Source organism: Natator depressus, chromosome 21 (assembly GCF_965152275.1).
Source record: "Natator depressus isolate rNatDep1 chromosome 21, rNatDep2.hap1, whole genome shotgun sequence".
In the NCBI taxonomy this organism is placed as follows: Eukaryota; Metazoa; Chordata; order Testudines; family Cheloniidae; genus Natator; species Natator depressus.
Genome location: NC_134254.1, coordinates 6,080,041 through 6,103,112, shown reverse-complemented (window position 1 = coordinate 6,103,112; position 23,072 = coordinate 6,080,041). Strand labels below are relative to the sequence as shown.

General features: G+C 43.3%; 1 protein-coding gene across 3 annotated transcripts in view; it reads left to right on the top strand.

Moving 5' to 3' along the window:
- The window catches only part of SRGAP2 (SLIT-ROBO Rho GTPase activating protein 2), a 211,219-nt gene that overhangs the window by 90,456 nt on the left and 97,691 nt on the right, over positions 1-23,072 (top strand). For 2 of the 3 annotated variants that reach the window (XM_074936354.1, XM_074936353.1), the window contains exons 3-4: positions 87-279; positions 20,383-20,545. In XM_074936354.1, coding sequence (XP_074792455.1) covers positions 87-279; positions 20,383-20,545 — 356 coding nt within the window. Of the gene's footprint in view, positions 1-86; positions 280-20,382; positions 20,546-23,072 lie in introns of those variants that run through there. The other variant, XM_074936355.1, reaches the window with a different exon arrangement.

Genomic DNA, 23,072 nt, shown 5'->3' with positions numbered 1-23,072 from the left:
TACTAGGTAACTTTTATCATTTTGGTTTTCCTTTGTTGGGCTTCTGTTTAACACTTGGTATTTCATTTTGTTCTCTCCTTGCTCAGAGATTCGCACGCAACTCATTGAGCAGCTGAAATGCCTCGACCAACAGTGCGAGCTTCGGGTCCAGCTACTTCAGGACTTGCAGGATTTCTTTCGCAAGAAGGCAGAGATCGAGATGGATTACTCAAGGAACTTGGAGAAGTTGGCTGAGAGATTCCTGGCTAAAACAAGGAGCACTAAAGACCAGCAATTCAAGTAGAGTTTTGCAAAGTTTCTTCTGGAGGCTGGGCATGGGCATGGGGATGGGGATGGGAGGAGAGAGCTGATACCTTGCGTGTTGGGGGTGGGAGGGGAGGGAATGGGGCACCATGTCCCTTTGTTAGGAACTTAAAAGGAAAATACTTTTTCTCCCAAGTGACCCAGGTGTGTGTTTGAAAAAAGTAGTTTCCCTTTTATGTGGTGTTAGCTGGATTAGCACAACTATTGCTGGTGGAGTGTAACTCCAAGGGGGAATGGAATGGTGTATTGTGGTAAACAGAGAATAACTTAACGAGGGAGCTGACACACATGTAAAGTGGAGGGCACAATCGGAGCTCTTCTCTAGATATGTTTGGCTTTTATCTTGGCTATTAAGGGAATACTTTTTTCTAATATTATGGATTTATTGTTTGCTATATATCTCTTTTTAGTTAAAAATCCATTAAGTAAAACTCCTCTGTTCTGGGGGGTGGGGGGGAGGGTTAGTATACTCCTAAGAAAACCCTTACTTCTGTAATGCCATCACTTTTGATCCTGGCCTCAGGAAGGAAGTAGCATAAATGATGGCAAGGTGGAGTTAATGGTACATTTGGATGGGGGGAGGAGATCCAAATCTTTGTGTGTGGTACCTAGATACTAAGGTGATGGCAAGTTAAAAAAATCCTTCAGCTAGAAGATTTGTCAGATAAAAGTATGATTCTCCAATCGATCTTTCATATGATTCAGGTCAGTCTGTAAAAGACGTTTGGCTTCTTGGATTCTACCATGATGATAACACAATGAAGTGGGAGGAAACCAGAGAAGATGATTCATTTATATAAATTCATTGGGTGTGTAGGGTGTTACATGATGGGAGAAGTGCCCCAAACAAGTGAGTCCCTACCTGGAGAGTTGGTAGTTGGAGACAACGTGCAAAACAGGACAATCCAATACAGTTCTGACCAGATGATTTTAGTTGCTTCTCTAGTGCAGCTCCTGTTTTTAGACCAGGGTTTTTACTATTCCCACTTAATTAAAACATCACGTTCTGGTGCCCTGAATGTTTTGTTGGCTGCTACCTCTCCCCCCCCCCCCCCCCATGTTGTGATGAGTTTGATGCTTGAGTGGGATTACCCAGCATGTGCTGAACTTTGTTTGATGTGACAAACCACTGATATTTTCCTTTCTGCCCTCAGACAAGAGTGTCCATTCATCTTATTAACCATTATTTAGGCTAGAGTATATATATATGCATAGTGCTGGAATGCTGGTGGGAGTGTGCGCACAAGCTAATACAATGCAGAGAATGCAGAGCAGCTTCAAATTTGGAGACCATCTTGTGGCCAGATCATCAGAACAAGGGAGTCCCTTATCCTGGCTTTCTTGCATGGTGCTGCTGCAGCTGATATCCCAACATGCACAAAGCTTGTCATGTCTTGTTGTCAAGACAGCAGCTGTGGTGGCAACTACAGGCAGAAGGAGCCTTGGGATATGAATCGCTTCAGTTTTGGACAGATCAGCCTTTTTTTTTTTTTTTGCTGAAGGGATCCATCTGGATCTGCTTCCCCCCAAAATAGAGTTCGTTTAAATTCTAGCCAAGGTTGGATCACAGCATTATATCTTTCTATTGGGCTTTCTTAATTGCTGTATTTGGGGACACCAGCATTTTTCCTTTTTATACTAGAAAGCTTTCTCTGGAAGCCATTAAATAATCACCCTTTGACTTCCTTTTTTTAATACAGTTTTGATGTAACTCACCTTTTGTTCTCGGCCAAACTGATATTTAATGCAAACATCCTCATTAAAACACACACTGCATTATATCACCCACAAAGTCTGACCTCTAAGCAGAGCTATTAAACAGAGGTTGCCAGAGAATTCTTCTATGTATTTATAGAACCATAATTGTGCCTTGAAGATTTTTGCTGTCCTTCTTTCCAGTAGCAGTAAAAACTTCTGTGGAACTGAAAAACGTGTGCTTTCTGCAGACACGACTAAAAATGGGCTAAAGTCATTTCTTGAATGGTAATTAATTCTGCTACATCCTGATTGGACTGTTCTTGTTTTGCCAATGAAATTTGAGAAGATGAATTTATATTAAATGATGGTATAAAGCCTCCCAAAGGAAATGCTCTTGCATTAACAATCTAATGTTGGAAGGGTGTACATTGCTATCCTCTTGTTTGAGTCTTTGATTGGCTCTTTAGTATGGGAGTGATTGATAAAAATCCAGCAGGGTCCTAAATGATGCTGCACTGTTTGTTATTCAAAGGTATTAGGCAGAGTATTGCAGAAGGTGGGTTCAATGTATGTGATCTTTTCTTAAAGAGCCTAATTTTATATTTCTAATAACTCTTCAAAAATAAAGAGCCATTTTGCCTGGCAACAGAAGGATTAAAATGCCCCAGCTAGTGCAGAATGCAGCCAGTCTGAGTTGGATAGGCCATTATTAGCACATAACACCTTCACGTGTTTTTGTACTGAGTGCCCATCCTCTTCCAGCTGCAATTCAAGGTGTTCTCGAAAACCTTTAGTTTAGCTTTTCACGTCACATCCTGTAGCCATGATTAAGGCTGGCTGTAGGAATCCTGTTGGTCATTCCTTCTCTCACACTGACTTTTCCAGGCCGGAGCAGAGCATTTTCAGGCGGAAGCCTTCTGGCTTTTTGGAACTTGTGCTCTTTCTGGTAGTTTGTTGGAACCTGTATTTGCAGTCTTCAGGGCAAAAATTTCATCAGATTTTGGGTTATTTTTCCCCTTACTCCTCCAGTGAGGATAATCTAGATATGGATGGTTTTCTGGCCACAACAGTGAAAATGGTTTTGAAACAACCTGTTCTGGGTAGTTCCCTGTATAGTTTGGTTGGCCATCATTACATCTTGTCGATGTTAATGCAAGCAATACTTCAAAATACTACCTAAGGAAGTAAGCAAATTATTGATCCTGCAGGCTCGGTCACTTAGCTGGTTAATGCACAAAGGTACCATGTTCAGGGCTAGTAGATGATTGGATGGGATGGGGCGTGGCTAGAGTACCTCATACTGGGGTAGCATCCCAAAGCACTTGGAACTCCAGAGACTAAATCCTACAGTCATTCCTGGTCCTTGCAAAGCTCACATGTTAGCTTTATCTATTTTAAGGTCTACATGATTTAGACCAAGACATACTGTAATAGCTTAACCTACCACTGAACTGCAGTCACTCTCAAACTAGTCAACAGTGCACAGCAGAATCAGGAAAGAAGTTAGTATTGAAAGCATGGTCTCTTGCTGTGGGATGTCCTAGTTAGAATTGTGCAATGTGAAGGAAAGCAAGGAGCTCGGATTTTCAATGATGGTAGTAGGGTCAGGGAGTAACATGGCTAGAAAAAAGCCTCAAGTCTCTCCTCAGACACAGCATCTTTGTCTTCAAATCAACTCACTTTAAAATTAACCAATTTTGGTTTTGCATAAAGTTATGTACAGATGCAACTTATGGCTTTCAGTGGGGCCTGGCATTTTTACACTATTCCTTAGGTTGGCTGGGTGAGGCACAGTGAACTGAAATGACTTCTCTGAGGTCACATACCATAGTGACTCATTTGGCTGTGTGTGGATTAGCAGCCGGGACTTGGATCCCAATCCTTTGCTGTAACTACTGGGCACGTGGTGTCCTAGTCCTTGTATATGGTTAAGAGGGAGGGGAATATGGGTTTAGGTTAGCCACTTACCAACTGTTATTCTTTTGAGGCCCAGGAGGATGCTTGCATCTTTAAAAGCTTGAGATGCACTTCCTGCCCAAACCTTATCGTCTTAATTAGACGTAGACTACATGGATGAGATGCCCATTGTTTTTCAGATAAGGGAATAAGTTTAACATGATATAGAAATGTTAAAGAAATTATTTTTGAAAGGCTTCACAGAAGTATTTTGAAGAAGCATTCCTGATGCATTGGGAGGAGGAGGCTGCTGTGGATGTACAGGGCAGCATGGAAGAAGATGTGAAAATGAGAATGGAAGAAGGCTACCAAGGAAGACACTAGAAAGCAGACAGGCTCACAAAGGAATTGATATGGAGAGTTAAAAGAAACAACAATAACAGGAGTGGGCCTTGAAGGGAGGGCAGAAACATGAGACTAGTGGAGTCGGCAAGGGGAAATCCATACAAGAGTTTGAATGTGGAGAATTGATCAGAGCTGCAAAGAAGATGCAGCTTTACCGGTGGTGTTTTGAATGGACTGAATTCTGCTATTTGTGCCATCTGTGTAGTCTCGCTTTGTACAAGCAGTGCTTCCAGGGTCAAGAGTGAAATGTCTCCATGTAGCCATATTTTGTTGCAGCACTGCCATGTTACATTGCACATCATTCAATAGCAATATGTGATATACACGTCCTTATGTCATGGGGGAGGAGTCTGTCCTGTTGGACAAATTTAGAAAAATGGTAAATCTAAATGAGGCAGAACCTTGAATGAGTGTTGTTCATGAGAGACAGATGTTGTCGTCTTCCCTCCGAGAAGGCCCCTTTCATGCTGTGTTTCAAGCACTGAATACACCTGTAGTTAATATTTAATGGAGTGTTGTTGTGATTCAGCCGTTTGAGTGACTGCTTTGTGGTTACAGCCTTGCTAGTTGTGGTTGCGTTGAAAGCATAATTAACTGTCACAAACACTATTCTCTTCTAAACTGTGGAGATGGAATTAAGCCAAAAGTTCTGGTTTTTTTTTACAGATGTTTCAAGTCCTGTTCAAACCTAAACCTTCCTAAAAGACTATCTGAGCAAATCCAACTGTCAGACTTCTGTCCTGGTGGATTTCCATGGAATTGCAAAATGACTTTCCAGAACACACAACCATGTGGCAACTCTGTAATTGAGAGGCCAGAAACCTAAATATACACAATAATAACACGTTCCTTCATATAACACGGTAATTATGTCACAAGATGCCATGTTGTTCAATGGCAGGTTACCATGTCACTTGCAGTTGTCACTGGCAATTTTTAGATGGCCTAACAAACTTCTAGAGGAGGAAATTTGTCAGGCAGTTACCCTATAATTTGCATGAAGTTTCATAATCAAAAGCTACCATGTAATTGCCAAGTTACTGTACATGGGTTCACGTAATGGAATACTGTTAAGAGCAGCAGGCCCCAAGTTTCAGCCTTGAAATTGAAATGAGTTGGCCACCACACTCTCTGCTGTATGAAAACAGAGCAGTAGACATGGGCACTGTGAGGTGCAGACTTGTGTGTGTTGTGTTGTGTTTCTGTGTTGGGTTTATTTTTGTTAGGCATGGCCTCATCAAGAGCTTGGGTTTACGGCAGCTGCACCCTTCCTTTTAGGGGATATTTTGAAACCTAGACTACTGGCTGCCGACAATAGTTATGAATAGATAATGGTGGGTTGAAACGGGTTGTGTATGTGTTTGCACAATATTATATAACGACCTTCGCTGGAGCATCTGAGTGGTTTACCAAGGTGGGTGACTGCTGTCCCCATTTTACAGCTTGGGAAACCGAGGCACATATTGACTTAACCAAGATGGCACATGAGTTGATGACAGAATGAGAACTTGGATTTCACTTGCTTTTAACCACTAGGCCATATCTCCTGGAGCTATCAACTTCGACCTTTTTTTTTTTTTTTTTTAAAGGGGACTTTCAGGTAGAGAAGACTGAACAGTGAGAATATTGGTATCGGAGGTACTTATTTGGTGAGCACTTTTTTTAGTACCCCTTGCTAGATGCGTGCATTGCAGCAGATGTTGCTGTGACTGACCTTCAGTCTTGAGGTTCCTTAAAAGAAGCATGACAAAACACGGAGTGTCGCTTCTACCAGCTACTGAGGGTTCATCCAACCACCGTAGGAGTTCTCAGACCCTCAGCCCACACCTTTCAGTCTAACAATCAAGATTCTGGATCTTCTGTGATTTGATCTGCCCGTTCATCCACAGTAGCAAATACCATGAAGAATATATAAATAGCATTGCAAATGTTCCATGATTTTCTTAAAGGGAGAAATTAAAAAAAAGACTAAGCAAATATAAGACTACAGACTATTTTAAGACAGGATTATAAAATAGCTTTAGAGAACCAGGATAACCTTGGGAAGTAGGATGCCGAGTATCAATTGTCAACTGCGGAATAGAGGAATGGCCAGGACATGCCAGCATGAAATTCAGATGACTTTCTGGCAGCCTATGCATTGAAGTAGAGGATGCAGAATAAGCCTGGCAGTCTTCAGGCTGAGCATTTGTAAACAGCAGATGTTCATAACTGGAATGCTTGGAAGGCGGGTTGGAAAGCAAGGATATATGTCAATGCTCGAAATTCTTTGAATTTACAACGAGCAAGAGCAGTGTCAGGAAGGCTTTCTTAAGATATTGATTTGAATCAGCAATTTACAGAGAAACATAATTTTGGGTCTTCAGACGTTACTAATTTTAAGGGGAGGAGAATGCAGGTTTTTGGGTGGATTTGGTAAGATATTTTGTCTGATGAATACCCTATTAAATAGCGTTAAACCAAAATGGATTTTATTAAATAATAATCATAGTGATATTTTGTCCTTTTAAATGTTTTTCATTGGAAATTGGGAATCGCATCTCTTTGATTTCTCACCCTGGTTGCACTGACCTACTCAGCAGTCTTGTCTGCACCTGGAAAGCTAAGACACATCATTCTCCACCAGTGGAGACTTGTGTAGACACAGGGAGTATGCAGATGGTATTTTACCACTGTGTCATCTGTCCTTGCCCTGTGTAGGGTTAGATGATGCAGTCATGCTTCAGGAGGCTTGTCTAGACTAAATCTTCTATCATTGTGACCACCAGTGCAGCTGCACATGTGAAGAACTATGGAACCCAATTTTCCTGGTAGAAATTCAGCTTTTGTCAGTTTCTAGCCCTGATAGGTCATAAACTAGACTTCAAAATGTCATAATTCTAATGTCTACTGTGATAAATTCCTCCTCCTCTACCGTCTACTGTGATAAATTCCTCCTCTACCTTGGTGGGTCTTGCACTTACTGGCGGATTTGCTGGCCTTGGAGCTTCATGGCAGCCCTCAGTTTGGCCGTTCTCATGAACCCACAGTCCAGGTCGACTCCTCCTGTGTCTGACCAGGAGTTGGGAGGTTTGGGGGGAACCTGGGCCCACCCTCTATTCCAGGTTCCAGCCCAGGGCCCTGTGGAATGCAGCTGTCTAGAGTGCCTCCTGGAGCAGCTGTGCGACAGCTACAACTCCTTGGGCTACTTCCCCATGGCCTCCTCCCAACACCCTTTTTATCCTCACCATAGGACCTTCCCCCTGGTGTCTGATAATGCTTGTACTCCTCAGTCCTCCAACAGTATGCGGTCTCAGCTCCTAGCGCCGCTTGCTCCCAGCTCCTTACCTGTGCACCACAAACTGAAGTGAGCTCCTTTTTAAAACCCAGGTGCCCTGATTAGCCTTCCTTAATTGATTCTAGCAGCTTCTTGATTGGCTGCAGGTGTTCTAATCAGCCTGTCTGTCTTAATTGTCTCCAGAAGGTTCCTGATTGTTCTGGAACCTTCCCTGTTACCTTACCCAGGGAAAAGGGACCGACTTAACCTGGGGCTAATATATCTGCCTTCTATTACTCTCCTGTAGCCATCCAGCCCGACTCTATCACACTACCTTGTTTCTCACCTCTGCCTTTGACACCATGATTTTAGCAGCCACTATGCAGAAGTGTGAGTAATGCTGAATACCATGTAAACGAAGTTCTAAGGTCTGAAGATGGTCGAGCATTAGTTTCTAGATCTCATGATTCAAAAGATGATAGCTGCTACATGAATGTTGGAATGGATAGAGATGGGGAATTAGTAAGATCATAATCATGATGCTGTGACTTGAAAAATCTATCACTTACTAGGTCTATAAGCATGCTATATATACACCTGGATAGCTGATTGCCATATTCCACTGGGGGGGGGGGGGGATACAATTTCTAGCCTGAATTGTATATGATATCAGACTTTAAAACAGTCACTGATCCTTCAGTCCATCAGTACTATGGTTCTGGCACTGGTCCAAGACTACACTTAGTTATACTGACCCATGGTCCAAAGTAACTTCCATTCCTTGGAAATGTTTTGTCTTCAGCAGGCTCTATAGTTCCATGTGATATGCACGAAGCACTTAGTTCTTGTGTCGCCAGCCTCTCAGGGATGAAATATTATTCTCCATCTCCACTCCCACAGAAAACAAAAGTCCCGTTTAATACTGAGTACCAATCTAAATTAAAGGGAAGCTGTGAATGTTTGGGATTTCACGGGACCTATTGTTTTCTTTAATTTCTTTCCTTCTGTCTGTTTGCAAATGCTGTACAACTGTGGAAAAGGAGGAGGTTCCAAAACAAAGGCTTCCAAGTCGTTTTCTCTTGATTAACAAAGGAAAACCTTGGATGAGCAGAGTTCTACTCAGCAATGGGTGCTGGAGACTGAAAAATTTCCACTTACAGAAAAGACTTTTCCTTCAAGGAGGCATTCAAAACACCTGGTCTTAAGGGGGAAATGCTGGCAGTGCCTTGCCTGCACTAGGAATCCTACTGTTGGCCAAGATTCAATGATTGTACCAGTATTAGCAATGGTGCAAACGTTTAGGAAATCAAGTCTAGTGTAGACCAGGACTCAGTGGCTAATAAGGCCACATGATCTGTTAGTGAAGCCTATATTTAAGGCTATCTTTTTAAGGTGACAAGTAAAATATGTTTTAAAAAATGAGCATGTTCTTTTTTTGCTTTTTTATGATGTATAAAGTCGAAGCCACTGCTGTTTTTCAGCACTGTCTCTCTTGAGCCCCTATTTCTATCACGACAACAGAAAATTTGCTTAGTAATAAAGTTGAAGAGCAGTTGGAGAACTTCTGTACTCCCAGAGGTGAAATCCCAGGGCAGTGTTCATTTAAACGCTAATCTTTCAGAGGCTTACATTGATTGCAAAGCTGTTCCCTGGTGCCAAGTTCATTCTCCCTTGGATGTTGTTCCCTGACCTCACCTTTGTTTCCTCACTCAGACATAGCCCTGTTGTTTAGCACCTCCTTTAAGAGAAGGCTGTTTTCTGCTCCAGGACTGGGCTGGGCTGGGGAATACCTTGAAGCATCACCTCACTTCATGAACAGCCCCTGTCCCTTGCGCATGATTTCAGTAGAAGGGCCAAACGGTCTGTTAGTCCACAATATCCTTGGACAGATGTCATGTGGATGGGCAATTTAATCCAAAGTCCTTTAAGTTACTAGTCTTTAGCTCTGCTCTGGTGACAGACAAAAAACTTTGTAGTGAAAATTGCAGGACTTTACAAAGACAGCGCTCGAAAAAAATCCACGTGCCTTAAGAAACCATTACTTTGGTAAGGTTTTTTTAATCTGTGCACAGCCTCCCTCTCCCCCTGTTTCTCCCCACAAATGCTGAGATCCAGTCCAGCTAAGGCTCACCTAAACCAGCTCCCTAGATCTACCATTGTCGTAGCACAGGCTTTAAACAAGGAGAGAGGTTTGTTTCAAGCCCTGGATCTGACTTTCGGGAGAGTTTGGATCTGGGCTGAATCAGCATCCTCCATGTGAATCAGCATCCTCTAAACTTTGGGCCAAGTTCAGATCCAAACTTTGCAGTTTGGGCTTATGTCTATTTTAAATTAATTCAAACAGATCACCCATTGAAGCAATGCTGTCAAACCTAGAGGACTGGCTGGGAGTCGATCCAACTTTTACACTTCCATCTCCTTCGTGGGTGACCTGAAATCAGAAACAGAATAAAATGTGCCAGCCCCTCTGAGAACTGCAGTGAGCAAGAATAGCTGCAATTCTGCCTGTGGTTATGGCTAGAAATTGTATTTTTAACTTCCCGTCTTCAGGAACGGTTGTGTTGCTTTGCTGTATGCTGTGAAAACAGCTGCCACATTTTACCCCAGAGACGGCTGCAGTTCAGAGGTGGCTGAAGTAATTTGCGTGTGTGTGTGTGTGTGTGTGTGTAGCTTTTATTATCAGAGAGCACTTAAAATAAAAAAACCAAACCACCACCACCTCCCCCTTCATTTATCTTTGCCTCTGCATTTTCCAGTGCATCCTGTCTTTCCTGTCTGTCTCCTCTTGATTGTAATCTCTTCGGTGTAGGGATTGCCTTTACCTTTTCTCTTTTACTCGTGCCGAGCACATTGTCGCTGCCAACCAAATAATAAATCACGTTTATTTGTAAAGAAGTTGGAGTGAGAGGTAATAGACTTGTATAAATGCAAGATGGTACTGAAGGGGTTAAGGGAGCCCACAGACAGAAATGAAAGGAATTAAAAAAAAAAAAAAATCAGTTGGGGCACTGCTGTGTGGTGGCTATTGGAGGTTGAGATTGGGGTGTGGCACTTCTGCACAGACTTTAAGGTGACAATCCCAATTAGAATCCTGTGGCGTTTGAGATGATTTTTTCCTGCAAGACTGCCTTTCATGTGTGACCCCATGCAGTGTCAACATGCTGTCTGGCGCCATTAGACACGAGCAGTTTTAGTCGCCAAACTTCCATGGGCCCTTAGTATTTCTGCTATGCACCTTCTTAGAATAGCTTCGGGGGTTACGGTGCAGCAGTTTGGACAGCTGGGAATTGTCCATTTAACTTTTTAATCTCTTATGATGGCCAGAGTCTGTGCCTTGTTTTATTTAAAAAACAAAGCACATCTATCATGCTGCACTCTGGCCTCCTGCATAGATTCTTGTCTGCAGCTACGTACTTTGTCAGCTCTCGCAAACTAAGCACACCGTGAGACTGGGTTAGTATGTGAATAGGAGACATTCAGGGAACAACCAGGTGCTAGTGATTGAATAGGTGACAGCTTTGCCTCCGCAGTTCTCCATGCTCTTTGTTCCTGGAAATACCATATTTTAAATCAGTTGTAAAATCGAGCTACTGATCATTTATCCCTTTGTTCCAAACAGTTCAGTAGTTGGTAGGATGGCCACTGTGGTAGGTGAGTTTGAGCGATAGTAGGAAAACTGGGGTGATGGAGGTGGGCAGGAAGAGACGTTTCTAGTGGGTGAGGAGACCCAGCGTGCAGGCTGGCTAGCAGGCTTTACGCAACGGTAGCTGTGCTGGCTGAGCAGGGAGGGTTAGCAGCCCTGAACTGGCCTATGTGAGAAGAGTGAAGAAGTGAACTGGAAAAGAAGCAACAGATCCTCCTCAGGTTTCAGAGTAGCAGCCGTGTTAGTCTGTATCCGCAAAAAGAAAAGGAGGACTTGTGGCACCTTACGGACTAACAAATTTATTTGAGCATAAGCTTTCGTGAGCGGTAGCTCAAATAAATGTGTTAGTCTCTAAGGTGCCAGTCATACTCCTTTTTCTTTTTGCAGATCCTCCTCAGGAATTGGAGACAGGGTTTCTAGTGGTTAGAGCAGGAAACTGCAAGTCATTAAAATGTGGGTTTTATTCCTGGCCCTTCCACTACCTTAAGTGAGTGGTTTTATCTTTGTCAGCCTCAGCTTCCCCATCTTTTAAAGAGGGATATTAATCAAGTTTTGAGATCTTTATCAGGAAGACACGATATAGATATAGAAAGTATTGTTGTCACTTAATGGTGATCTTACAAATCCTTGCAATTAATTTGACTTCTAGTTTCTGTGTGAAGCTGTCATCACAAGCTCTTTCACAAGTTGACTTATGGAATATGTGGCTTTTACAGCAATTTTAACACTAACTTTCATTAGTCTGCTTGCGATCCTTTCTTTCATTGAGTTACGGACTAGAGATAGTGTCTCTTGTCCCATGAAAGTTGAAAGTACGTTTTACCAGACCCAGGGCCACCTTTAGAGAAAGTTTTTTAGCTTAGTAAAATATGGCATTAAGCTTCTCTCTTGTGGTGAATGCTTTTATCTGAGGCTGGAATGGGAAAGGGCAGGATGCAGAACTACTCCTTGTGTGTCCTGGAAGGATAGATGGCAACGTATTCACATATAGTCCATATAGACAAGCTTCTGTTACCAATTAATTCCTCGGTTTATTAACAAACCAAACAATGATTAACCACACAACAAATGCAGATTTCAGGTTATCTGGGGCAGTACAGTAGGAAGCGCTTGATTTCTGTAGGTTAATACCTAGCAGTTGCAACTTTCTTCAGCACCGCATTGGGATGATTCTATCTGCTTTTGTCTGCCAGCAGCATGTACCGTGTAGTACAAAAACTACAAAGCCGAATACTCCTAAATAAAATAATCTGTGCTCTCACCCTTGATTTTTTTTTTAAATCAAAGCAGTAGGAGAAAATCAATAGCCCAGAATATCTCCAGCCCCCTTCCTTACACTCCAGACCTTGAAACAATCCAGATCACAAGCTTCAGTCATTTCCTGTGGTATGTTTTTATGGGTAAGAAACAAACATCCAGATCAGCTGCTTTGAAACTATTCTTCTGTTTAAAGCTTAACTACTTTGTGTTGTCGAGCCAACCCTTGCTACTATGGGTAGCACAATGGAAGCCTACGGAGGCTTGTTTTAGTATTAATCGTGTTTGTTACAGTAGTGCTTAAGGACTGATTGGTATTGGAGCCCCATTATTCCAGGCACTGTACAAACAGAACAGTAGATTTTTTTTTTCCTGATCTGACAAACATACAATCTAAATTGACAGGGTAGGGGAAGCATCAAGTTATTTCCAAGTTTGCAGGGTTTTTGTTCAATTTGGGATTGTTTTTTGTGTGTGGATAAACTAAATGGGAGTGAGGGGGACAGGGCAGCTGGGCAGGGGAGGGGAGGATAAAAGGTGCAGTTGTGGAGTGAAACTGAGGTGAAGAACTGGAGGGAGGTGGAGGGAGAGGATTGGAGCAAACAGGCCATCAGCACAGGCTAGAGAAAGTTCAGATCAAAACTGTAGCAAGTTCTCAGTGTTCAGAGGTCCCTGCTTTGGCTGCTTTTCCTCCCACTGGCTGGAGTCTCTGGCTGGTTTCTTTCTGCACGTCTTAGGAACACCAGCGAGAAATCTTTTTGCCATGGGGAGGTTGCTATCCATCTAATGAAGGATATGCTCTGTGTTTGTGGGGACTGAATCTTAGTCTTGCAGAGGGATGAAGTCTGATCTAATTTTACTTCAGTTACTGCTTGACAACTCTTGCATCTCTGGTGTAAAGCCAAAGTTCATCTTGATCTAATAAAAATCACTTTACCAGGATCTCCATATGCACACGCTTAACAGACCAGGTATGTCTATAAAATATTTATATTCAGAAAAATTGGTGCTGGTTTTTGCAGGCGAATGCAATTTGTCTGAGTGTTGAATAAAAGGTCACCAAATATCCATGTATCTATCTGTCCTTTGTCTATTTTGCTGGATATGAAACTGGTGTGTTAATTTTTCTATCACCACAATCTCCCATATGTTTTTTACCATTCCTCAGTGATTGGGCAATTTTTCTTTTTCCAATGTGAGATTTCCGGTAGCTGAAGAGCTACTAGCAGAAGACAGATGAACTATTCATTTCCTTTTATGTGACTATTTCCACTAGGAACCCCCAGGAGGATTACCAACAATAAACACCCAACAACTGGTGATATTTGGTAGTAATTTTAATTCTTTTGTGAATGTTTAATCTTGCTTTTAAACATGAGTGCATTACTTCATTATAAACCCCTATTCAGTTATGCTCATGTCACTCTTCTCTCCCCTCCCCCCTTTCAGATTTTGTTCAAAGGCCTGGGTGAGGGTGGTGTAGCTGTTTCTATGTTAGAGAAACTGTGGAGTGTGAAATCTGAAGGCTTTTCTTCTCAATCAGAACAGACCCTGTAGTGCCTCTTGATCACACAAAGAAGGATCAATTTGACAAATGCATTCCAAACCATACTGCTGTACTTTTGGAACAGCCTGTCAGTGAACCAGTGAGATTGGCTCTTTTGCCAAACTTCTCTGTGATCTTTAACACACAAAGTCCTATCAAATGCCTTTCTAGTTTTCTGCCTGAAGATCAGTTTAATTTTGACATGTTGGAAAGAAAAACTTCATATGGATTTTTCTTTGTTTTAGTAGATGAGCTTTTCAGGCAATTTCGCTGCTGTTTGACACATTCTTGCCATAGCCTGGCTTTTTAGAATATTTTAAATTGTCTCTTCCAAGAATTACACAACATAGGAAAAAAGAACACAAGTAAACAAATGATAAACAGATATAAGGGAAATTAAGTATTCCAGCCAAGCTAACCAGCCTAGTTTCCACCAAACCAAAACAGTGCTGCGGAATCCATCAGGTACTGTAAAAATCACTGCTTAGCTCTTGGCTTGCATTCTGAAATGTTTCTTAAAACCTTTTACTTAAATTATGCAACTTGTCACTTCTGTTGTCTCTGCAGTGAGGCAAGGATGTTGTCCTCATTTTGTTGTTGCCACTAAAAATTAGTCTCTTTTCGTAATCTCATTCTTTATTGAGCAAGGTGCGAAAGTCAGCCGTAGAACATGAAAAAAGAAAATAGAAAATTTCAAGGTGGGATCATGCAGCCCCCTGATAAATTGTGGAGGTGTGTTTACTCTGTTGGTCACAGTAGGCTTAAATGCAATGGAAGTATGTATAACAGCATCCCAGAAATGCATATAGTGGCTGTACCTTCTCTCTCCCAGTGGGTTATTGATTGGAAATCAAACAAACAAACAAAACCCCTAAAGTAATGCTTTAAAATGACACATGTAGTAAAACAGAATCTTTAAAGCAGATGCCATACTGAATCTTCGCTTAAATATAAGTATTTGCACAGTGGATAAAGTTAGCCTTTTAGGCTATTAATGCACTTTGCAAGAAAACAGCCAAGTGACTTTTTAAAACCAGATTCTCTCCTGACTTATGCCCACATGCAACCACACTGATTTAATTATGTATAAGTCAAGGTAGTTATCTGACTCTCGATAAAGCCTTGGGGTATGTCTACACTACGAAATTAGGTCGAATTTATAGAAGTTCATTTTTTAGAAAACGATTTTATACAGTCGATTGTGTGTCCCCACTAAGCGCAATAAATTGATGGAGTGCGTCCAAAGTACTGAGGGTAATGTTGACTATCGGAGCGTTGCACTGTGGGTAGCTATCGCACAGTTCCTGCAGCCGCCCATTGGAATTCTGAGTTAAGCTCCCAATGCCGGATGGGGCAAAAACATTGTCACAGGTGGTTTGGGGTACATGTAGTCAGTCGCCCCTCCCTCTGTGAAAGCAACGGCAGACAATCGTTTTACACCTTTTTTCCATGCGGGCGCCATACTGCTTTCAGCGGACGGTGCAGTAGGTCCGCAAACCGTTGTCATTGAACAACCGCTTCCACTGTCACTCTGCTCTCCTGATGCTATGAATCCACCTCGCAGGTCATCTATATGATCGTCATAATCCACCGCTTCTGCTGCCACTCTGCTCACCTGGTGGTCTCGCAGGCCCGCTTCCGCTGCAACTCTGCTCGGCTGCTCTTGTCTCATCATACCTCAGCAAGCATGCAGACAGCTCAGCTGTTGTGTCCTGGCAGCAGATGGTGCAGTAGGTCTGCAAAACTGGTCATCCAACCACTGCTGCCCCTGCAACTCTGCTGTCCTGCAGACACCATGCCATGGCAAGCATGGAGCCTGCTCAGATCACCGCGGCAGTTAGGAGCATTGTAAACATCTCGCTCATCATGCAGTATTTGCAGAACCAGAACCTGCAAAAGCAGGCGAGGAGACGATGGCAGCACGGTGACGAGAGTGATGAGGACATGGACACAGACTTCTCTCAAAGCACGGGCCCCGGCAATTAAGCCATCCTGGTGGCAGTGGGGCAGGCTCATGCCATAGAATGCCAATTCTGGGCCCGGGAAACAAGCATAGACTGGTGGGACCGCACAGTGGTGCAGGTCTGGGATGATTCCCAGTGGCTGCGAAACCTTCGCAATCGTAAGGGCACTTTCATGGAACTTTGTGACTTGCTTCCCCTGCCCTGAAGCGCAACAATACCAAGATGAGAGCAGAGCCCTCACAGTTCACAAGCGAGTGGCGATAGCCCTCTGGAAGCTTGCAATGCCAGACAGATACCGGTCAGTCGGGAATCAATTTGGAGTGGGCAAATCTACTGTGGGGGCTGCTGTGATGCAAATAGCCAACGCAATCACTGAACTGCTGATATCAAGGGTAGTGACTCTGGGAAATGTGCAGGTCCTAGGGAATCCCACTGCAGTAAGCTATCCACTAACTGTGGTGGGGCGATGGACGTTTAAAAGCACGCTGGCGCACTTTACTGACTCGGTTAGACCTCAGCGAAACCAATATTCCTGTTGTTGTTACTGCTTGCTGTGTTCCACAATCTCTGTGAGAGTAAGGGGGAGATGTTTATGGCGGAGTGGGAAGTTGAGGCAAATCACCTGGCCACTGATTACACTCAGCCAGACACCAGGGCTGTTAGAAGAGCACAGCAGGGCACGCTGTGTATCAGAGAAGCTTTGAAAACCACTTTCATGGCTGATGAGGCTACAGTGTGACAGTTCTATTTGTTTCTCCCTGATGAAAACCTGCCCCCTTGGTTCACTCTACTTCCCTGTAAGCCAACCGCTCTCCCCACCCCCCTTCGATCACCACTTGCAGAGGCAATAAAGTCATTGTTTCAAATTGATGCATTCTTTATTAATTCATCATACAAATAGGGGGATAACTGCCAAGGTAGCCTGGGAGGGGTGGGGGAGGAGGGAAGGACAAGGCCACACTGCACTTCAAAACTTATTGAATGCCAGCCTTCTGTTGCTTTGGCAGTCCTCTGGGGTGATGTGGTTGGGTGCCTGGAGCCACCCCCCCCCCCCCCAGCATTCTTGGGCACTCTTGGGAGGAGGGCGGTTGGTTACACAGGGGCTGCAGTGGTGGTCTGTGCCTTTCCTGCATCTCAACCATATGCCAGAACATATCAGTTTCATCCTCCAGTAGCCTCAGCATTGTATCCTGCCTCCTCTCCTCTTGATCCCACCACCTTTCCTCTTGATTTCACCACCCCTCCTGTTGCTCCCACCATCTGTCCTCTTGCACGTCCCTCCTGTCCTCGTGTTCATTTTTTGCTTTCCTGGACTCTGCCGTTGTCTGCCTCCACGCATTCTGCTGGGCTCTTTGAGTTCGGGTGGACTTCATGAGCTCAGAGAACATTTCATTGTGAGTGGTTGAGCTCAGAGAACATTTCATTGTGAGTGGTTTTTTTCATCTTATCTGCGTTAGCCTCTGGGATGGAGACGCTAGTCACAGTGTTGAGACATTTACAACTGCGGGAGGAAAAAAAGGGAGATTAAAATTGAAAAAAACCCATGGGCCATTTAAAAGGAGGGGCTGATGTTTTTGGGTTAAGGTGCAGCACTAACCCCCCCCGCCCCCCCCCCCAATTCTCTGGGATGATTGCTTCACCCCTCCCCCCACTGCGTGGCTAACAGTGGGGATGATTTCTTTTCAGCCACAGGCAAACAGCCCAGCAGGAACAGCCACCTCTGAATGTTCCCTTAATAAAATTCCCCTATTTCAACCAGGTGACCATGAATTATATCACTCTCCTGAGGATAACAGAGAGATAAAGAACGGATGTTGCTTGAATGCCAGCAATCACCCGGACCACACGCTGCCATGCTTTCTTATGCAATGATTCCAGACTACGTGCTACTGGCCTGCTGTGGTAGCGTCCTACCATGGAGGACGCAGTAAGGCTGCCCTCCCCAGAAACCTTCTGCAAAGGCTTTGGGAGTACCTCCAGGACAGCTTCATTGAGATGTCCCTGGAGGATTTCCGCTCCATCTCCAGACATGTTAACAGACTTTTTCCAGTAGCTGTACTGGCCATGAATGCATCCCAAGTCTTCAGGGCAAATTTATAATTAAACATGTTTGCTTTTAAACAGTGCATTATATTTATAAAGGTACACTCAGCAGAGGTGCCTTCTCCACCGTCAAGGTCTGGGAGCCTGGGTTGGGAGGGTACAGTCTCCAGGGTGATGAACAGTTCCTGGCTGTTGGGGAGAATGGTTTCTCTGCTTGCGCTATCTTCAACCTCTCCCTCCTCATCATCGTCCTCATCCCCAAAATCCTCATCCCTGTTGCGCGAGACTCCCTTGCAGGAGTCCACGTACAGGTGTGGGGTAGTTGAAGGGGCACCCCCCTAGAATTGCATGCAGCTCATCATAGAAGCGGCATGTCTGAGGCTCTGACCCCGAGTGGGCATTTGCCTCTTGAGTTTTTTGATAGGCTTGCCTGAGCTCCTTAAGTTTCACATGGCACTGCTGTGGGTCCCTGTGATAGCCTCTGTCCTTCATGCCCGTAGAGATTTTTTTTCAAATATTTGGCGTTTCATCTTTTGGAATGGAGTTCTGATAGCATGGATTTGTCTCCCCATACAGCAGTCAGATCCAGTACTTCCCGTTCGGTCCATGCTGGAGCTCTTCTGCGATTCTGGGACTCTGTAGTCACCTCTGCTGATGAGATCTGCACGGTCACCTGTGCTGATCAGCTTGCCACACTGGCCAAACAGGAAATGAAATTCAAAAGTTTGCGGGGCTTTTCCTGTATACCTGGCCAGTGCATCAGAGTTGAGCGCTGTCCAGAGCGGTCACAATGGAGCACAGTGGGATAGCTCCCAGAGGCCAATACTGTCAAATTGCATCCACACTAACCCAAATTTGACCCGGCGATGTCTATTGCAGCGCTAATCCCCTCATCGGGGAGGAGTACAGAAATCGTTTTTAAGAGCCCATTAAGTCGACAACAATGGCTTCATTGTGTGGGTGGGTGCAGGGTTAAATTGATCTAACACTGCTAAATTCAACCTAAACTCGTAGTGTAGACCAGGGCTTGGTTGCACATTAAGTTAATACCTTTTTAAAATATGTATAAATATTGAATTCATACTACAAATCATTTCATTTACCAAAATAAGTCATACAACATAGTGTTAAAATAAAGCTGATTTACCCTATCCAAATTCTCATGGGGAGAGATGGGTTAAGAATATATGTTTCAGGGTTTTGGGGGGTCTTGTATTTCAGTGTATTGGCTTAGAGGAGATCCTTAAGTTTAGACATTTTAAGGAGAAAGAGCGGGGGAGGAGTGTAACTTTGCTGAAGATTCAGCTACAAATAGTGGGGAAAAAAAACACTTGAAATGCATTTCCTCATGCTGAAATTGAGGAATATAGGATTTGCTCTCTAGTTTGTAGTTCCAGAAATTGGAGTGGGCTGTAGGACAGAGCAAACGTGTGTGAGGGGTGGGAGGGAGGCGATCGAAGAGGCAGTATGTGCTGTATCTCCGAATCACTGTAAACCAGGCATAACATGTTCTGCTCTCTGCTTCTGGAAATAAAGATTCAGTCAGAACATGATTTGTCCAGGTGAGGGCAGTGACCTGGGAGGTGCAGAATTCTTTGTTGAATTAGGGTAAGGTAAGCAATAATCATTTACTGTTCTGTGCAACCAGCTTGGCTTTAAGTACTATGAGAGGCTTTAGACTTCCTCAGTACAGAATCTGTCCAGAACACGTTTTTTATTAAAATGAAAGTTTACTAGTGCAAAAGCGTCGTCATATTCTGTGGCTTTTTTTCTATGTTCATGCTAGGGACAGACCTATGCTAGTTTACAGAACACTTGAAACATTATTGTTGCTGCTAGGGTTCTTGTACAAGTCACCTGACCATCATGGGCAGAGGACTTACTCTCTTTGGGTGAGAAGCATGTTAGACCTGGGTAAGCGCTGCTGAAGAGGAACACACTTGTTGAATGTGTGTAAGAAAACTCTCTCTGTCCACACTTGTCAGAGGATGTGCTGCTTGAATCTGGCTGCTGGCTACTAGCAGCTTTGTGTAAACTTTGTGCAGTAGGTAGCATTACTCTGATGCCAATGTGGATGGTGCCTAAAGCACTGGGTATTTGAAATCTGCTTACACTGTAGACCAGAAACATGTCTGTGGATAAAGCTTGCACAGTCCCTTAATCTGTGGCTCGCTCTCTCTCTCCCTGTCACGGGTATCAAAATTCTCACACACCTTTTAGAAGACACGATTCTTGGGAGCTACATATGGTATGTTACAGTAGCTACACTTCTGGTGTGGAACCTACAGAATGTGTGTTCAACTGAATGATTTCAGCCTGCTTGACCTAAAGTCCTGTCCCCCCCATTGTTTCCATTTTGCGTTCCCTACAGGAAGGATCAGAATGTCCTGTCTCCAGTCAACTGTTGGAATCTCCTCTTAAACCAGGTGAAGCGAGAGAGCAGGGACCACACGACCCTGAGTGACATCTACCTGAACAATATCATCCCTCGGTTTGTCCAAGTCAGCGAAGACTCTGGGCGACTCTTCAAGAAGGTAACAGCATGCTGCAGCACCCACGTTTCCTTTGACCCTGTAGAAAACAAAACTTCAGGTGTCTTTTCTGCTGTGACTCGCTGACTAGTTGGTTTGCTATCCTGTCTGCAGCTCTCAAATCTGTTTTCATCGTACGCAATTGTACTCCGACTTCCTGTGATCGTTGTGGCTTGAGGATTCTGGTAAAAGGAATCTGTCAGTTCTTTAGTTTAGTCTGGTGATTGGTCTCAGTACAAGGGTAACGGAGTGCAGTTTAGTGGCTTGTGATATGCTGGAGGTCAGGCTAGATGATCTGCTGGTCTGTTCTGACCTTATACTTAATGGGCTTGTCTACACAGTAGGTTAGTATGTAACAAGTCACAGTGTGAATCTGCAGCACACCAGTTTGCTGAGCACAAAATCGCCATGTGGCAGAGGTACAGGGCAATGAAGGTCTCAGTGTGTGGCCTGAGGCTCTATGACTATGACTAAGGTTCATAGATCCAAAATAGGGCATGACTCTCCTTTTTACCGACTTAAAACACGCATGAAGAATTACGTATACTTCTGTTTTAAAACTAACGTTTCAAATCTCTTAACTTCAATAACAAGAATAAGCTGCCAACACTCGTATTACAGCCTTCCAATAATAAACCTGTGTCTGCAAAGGAGAGGGTTCTGTTAAATCTATTTTGGATTTTCATTTTGCCAAATGATGAAGAAAACCATTTTGAAAATTAGATACATAACTGTCCTTTTGAAAACCAGAGGAAAAATGGCAAAGAAAAAAGCATTTTTTTAGGCATGACTTCTCTCAAGAGCACTTGGAAATCAGTTTGGACAGTGGGAGTGAGTGGCTTGTCTGTTAGGAGTTGATAGGTGTCCAGTTGATGAAACATGATGATGTGGAAGATTTGGGAAAACACCTTTAAACAATAATGCACTGGTCTCTTTTGAGATTTCTTGATGGTTGCACCATCTGGCTGGTTAACTTCCTAAAACCAGTGCAGGTTTAAAGCGTTTTCTGTCTCGTGGGTGTGTCTCGATTCTTAAGAATTCTTTCCATTCTAACAAAGCGGGAAGAAAGGGCTGCGAAGTTTGTGGCTAGCTAAAGGATAATTACACAGGCACTCATCCTGTGCAGTAACACTACTTGTAGGGATACAGACGAGGACAGTTTTGACAATACTTCCTGGCTGACTTTTACATATCTGTCTTTTGCTTTGTGGTCCTAATTGGTCTTATGCTAAAATCAGTGACACAAGTTGTGTGTATGTGACTTTAAAATGTAAATCTGTTTAGGTGAAATCTTGACAGTAATTGGGGCCTTCATCAGCTTTTCACTGTGGTCTTGACAGCCGCTTGAAATGTCTTAAGAGAATGTGTTCTGTCACTCTGAGCATCCATATGTGCTTTTAACCAGTGAAGAGACTCCATGCAGTGTAGCAAGGTTTAGACTACTATAAAATGCACAGCATTTTGCTATTGTATGTAAAATGTTATCCCTAAAAATGCACTTGAAGGGACAGGGTAATCTTGCATTTCCATGTTTGGAAGCAGTCTTAGTTGCTGTATTATGGAGGATTTTTAGGTAGGGTGGCAGCTGATTTGTGATGGCATGGAGATGGCAGCAAGTGGTGTGCTCCTTTTGAGTCTGTCTGTTTACTGAGCATTAATGCTATTGCAGCAATATATAGGAGAACGTCATCTGATGCAGAAAATTTAAGACTATGAATGACATACTTCAGGCTTACATTTTCTTGGACCTTTTTTAAGGTTTCTGTGTTCATCAGGTGCCTCCGAAGTAGAGGTGGAATCATTGATTTTCAAGTAATGTCACAGCAAGACCTTTTTTTGACCTTTTAAAACTTTTTGGTAATTAAATTAGTTGATTAGATACTTACTTGGGATTATTGAATGCCGGTTCTGCTAATCCTTCCATAGGATAAGTAATCACTTCTCTTCAGGTTTTAACAGGAGTTCTGCGGAACAGAGTGGCTGAGAAAATGCAAGGCTGAGGAAGTCCCAGGGAAGCTGATAAAGTCTCTGGTTTATCAAGAAACTGACATTCTCAGTTTCAGCCCTTTCCTCCCCTATACAAACATGTTCTTACCCTGTTCTGTTTCAGTTAGATCAGTAGGATTTGATTTTTATTTTGTGTGTATATTAAAACAAAAAACAAAAAAAACTTGGCTTGTTTCTCAGACTGAGTGGAAGCTTCTCAGTCTTGTGAAGATGGGAGCCCCTCCATGTCAGAAACCCCGACTTCACAATTTGGCTTAATGCCAGAGCAGGTATTTGACGGAACCTCTTGTGTTTATGCTCTGTTGCTAGAAAGGAAACTGGCATTCCAGCCCTATCCAGGGAACCTCACTCCTGAGCAAAATGGCAAACGTTAAATGGAAAAGATTTGACTGAACTCAGAACCACTGGATATTGCACTCTTCATTGGAGCGGTTCAGCTTCCTGAGCCACAATCAATCTGTCAAGTGTGAACTAGCACAACTGCTGATAAAGGCTGGAAATAGAAGTATTCAAGCAGATTTGT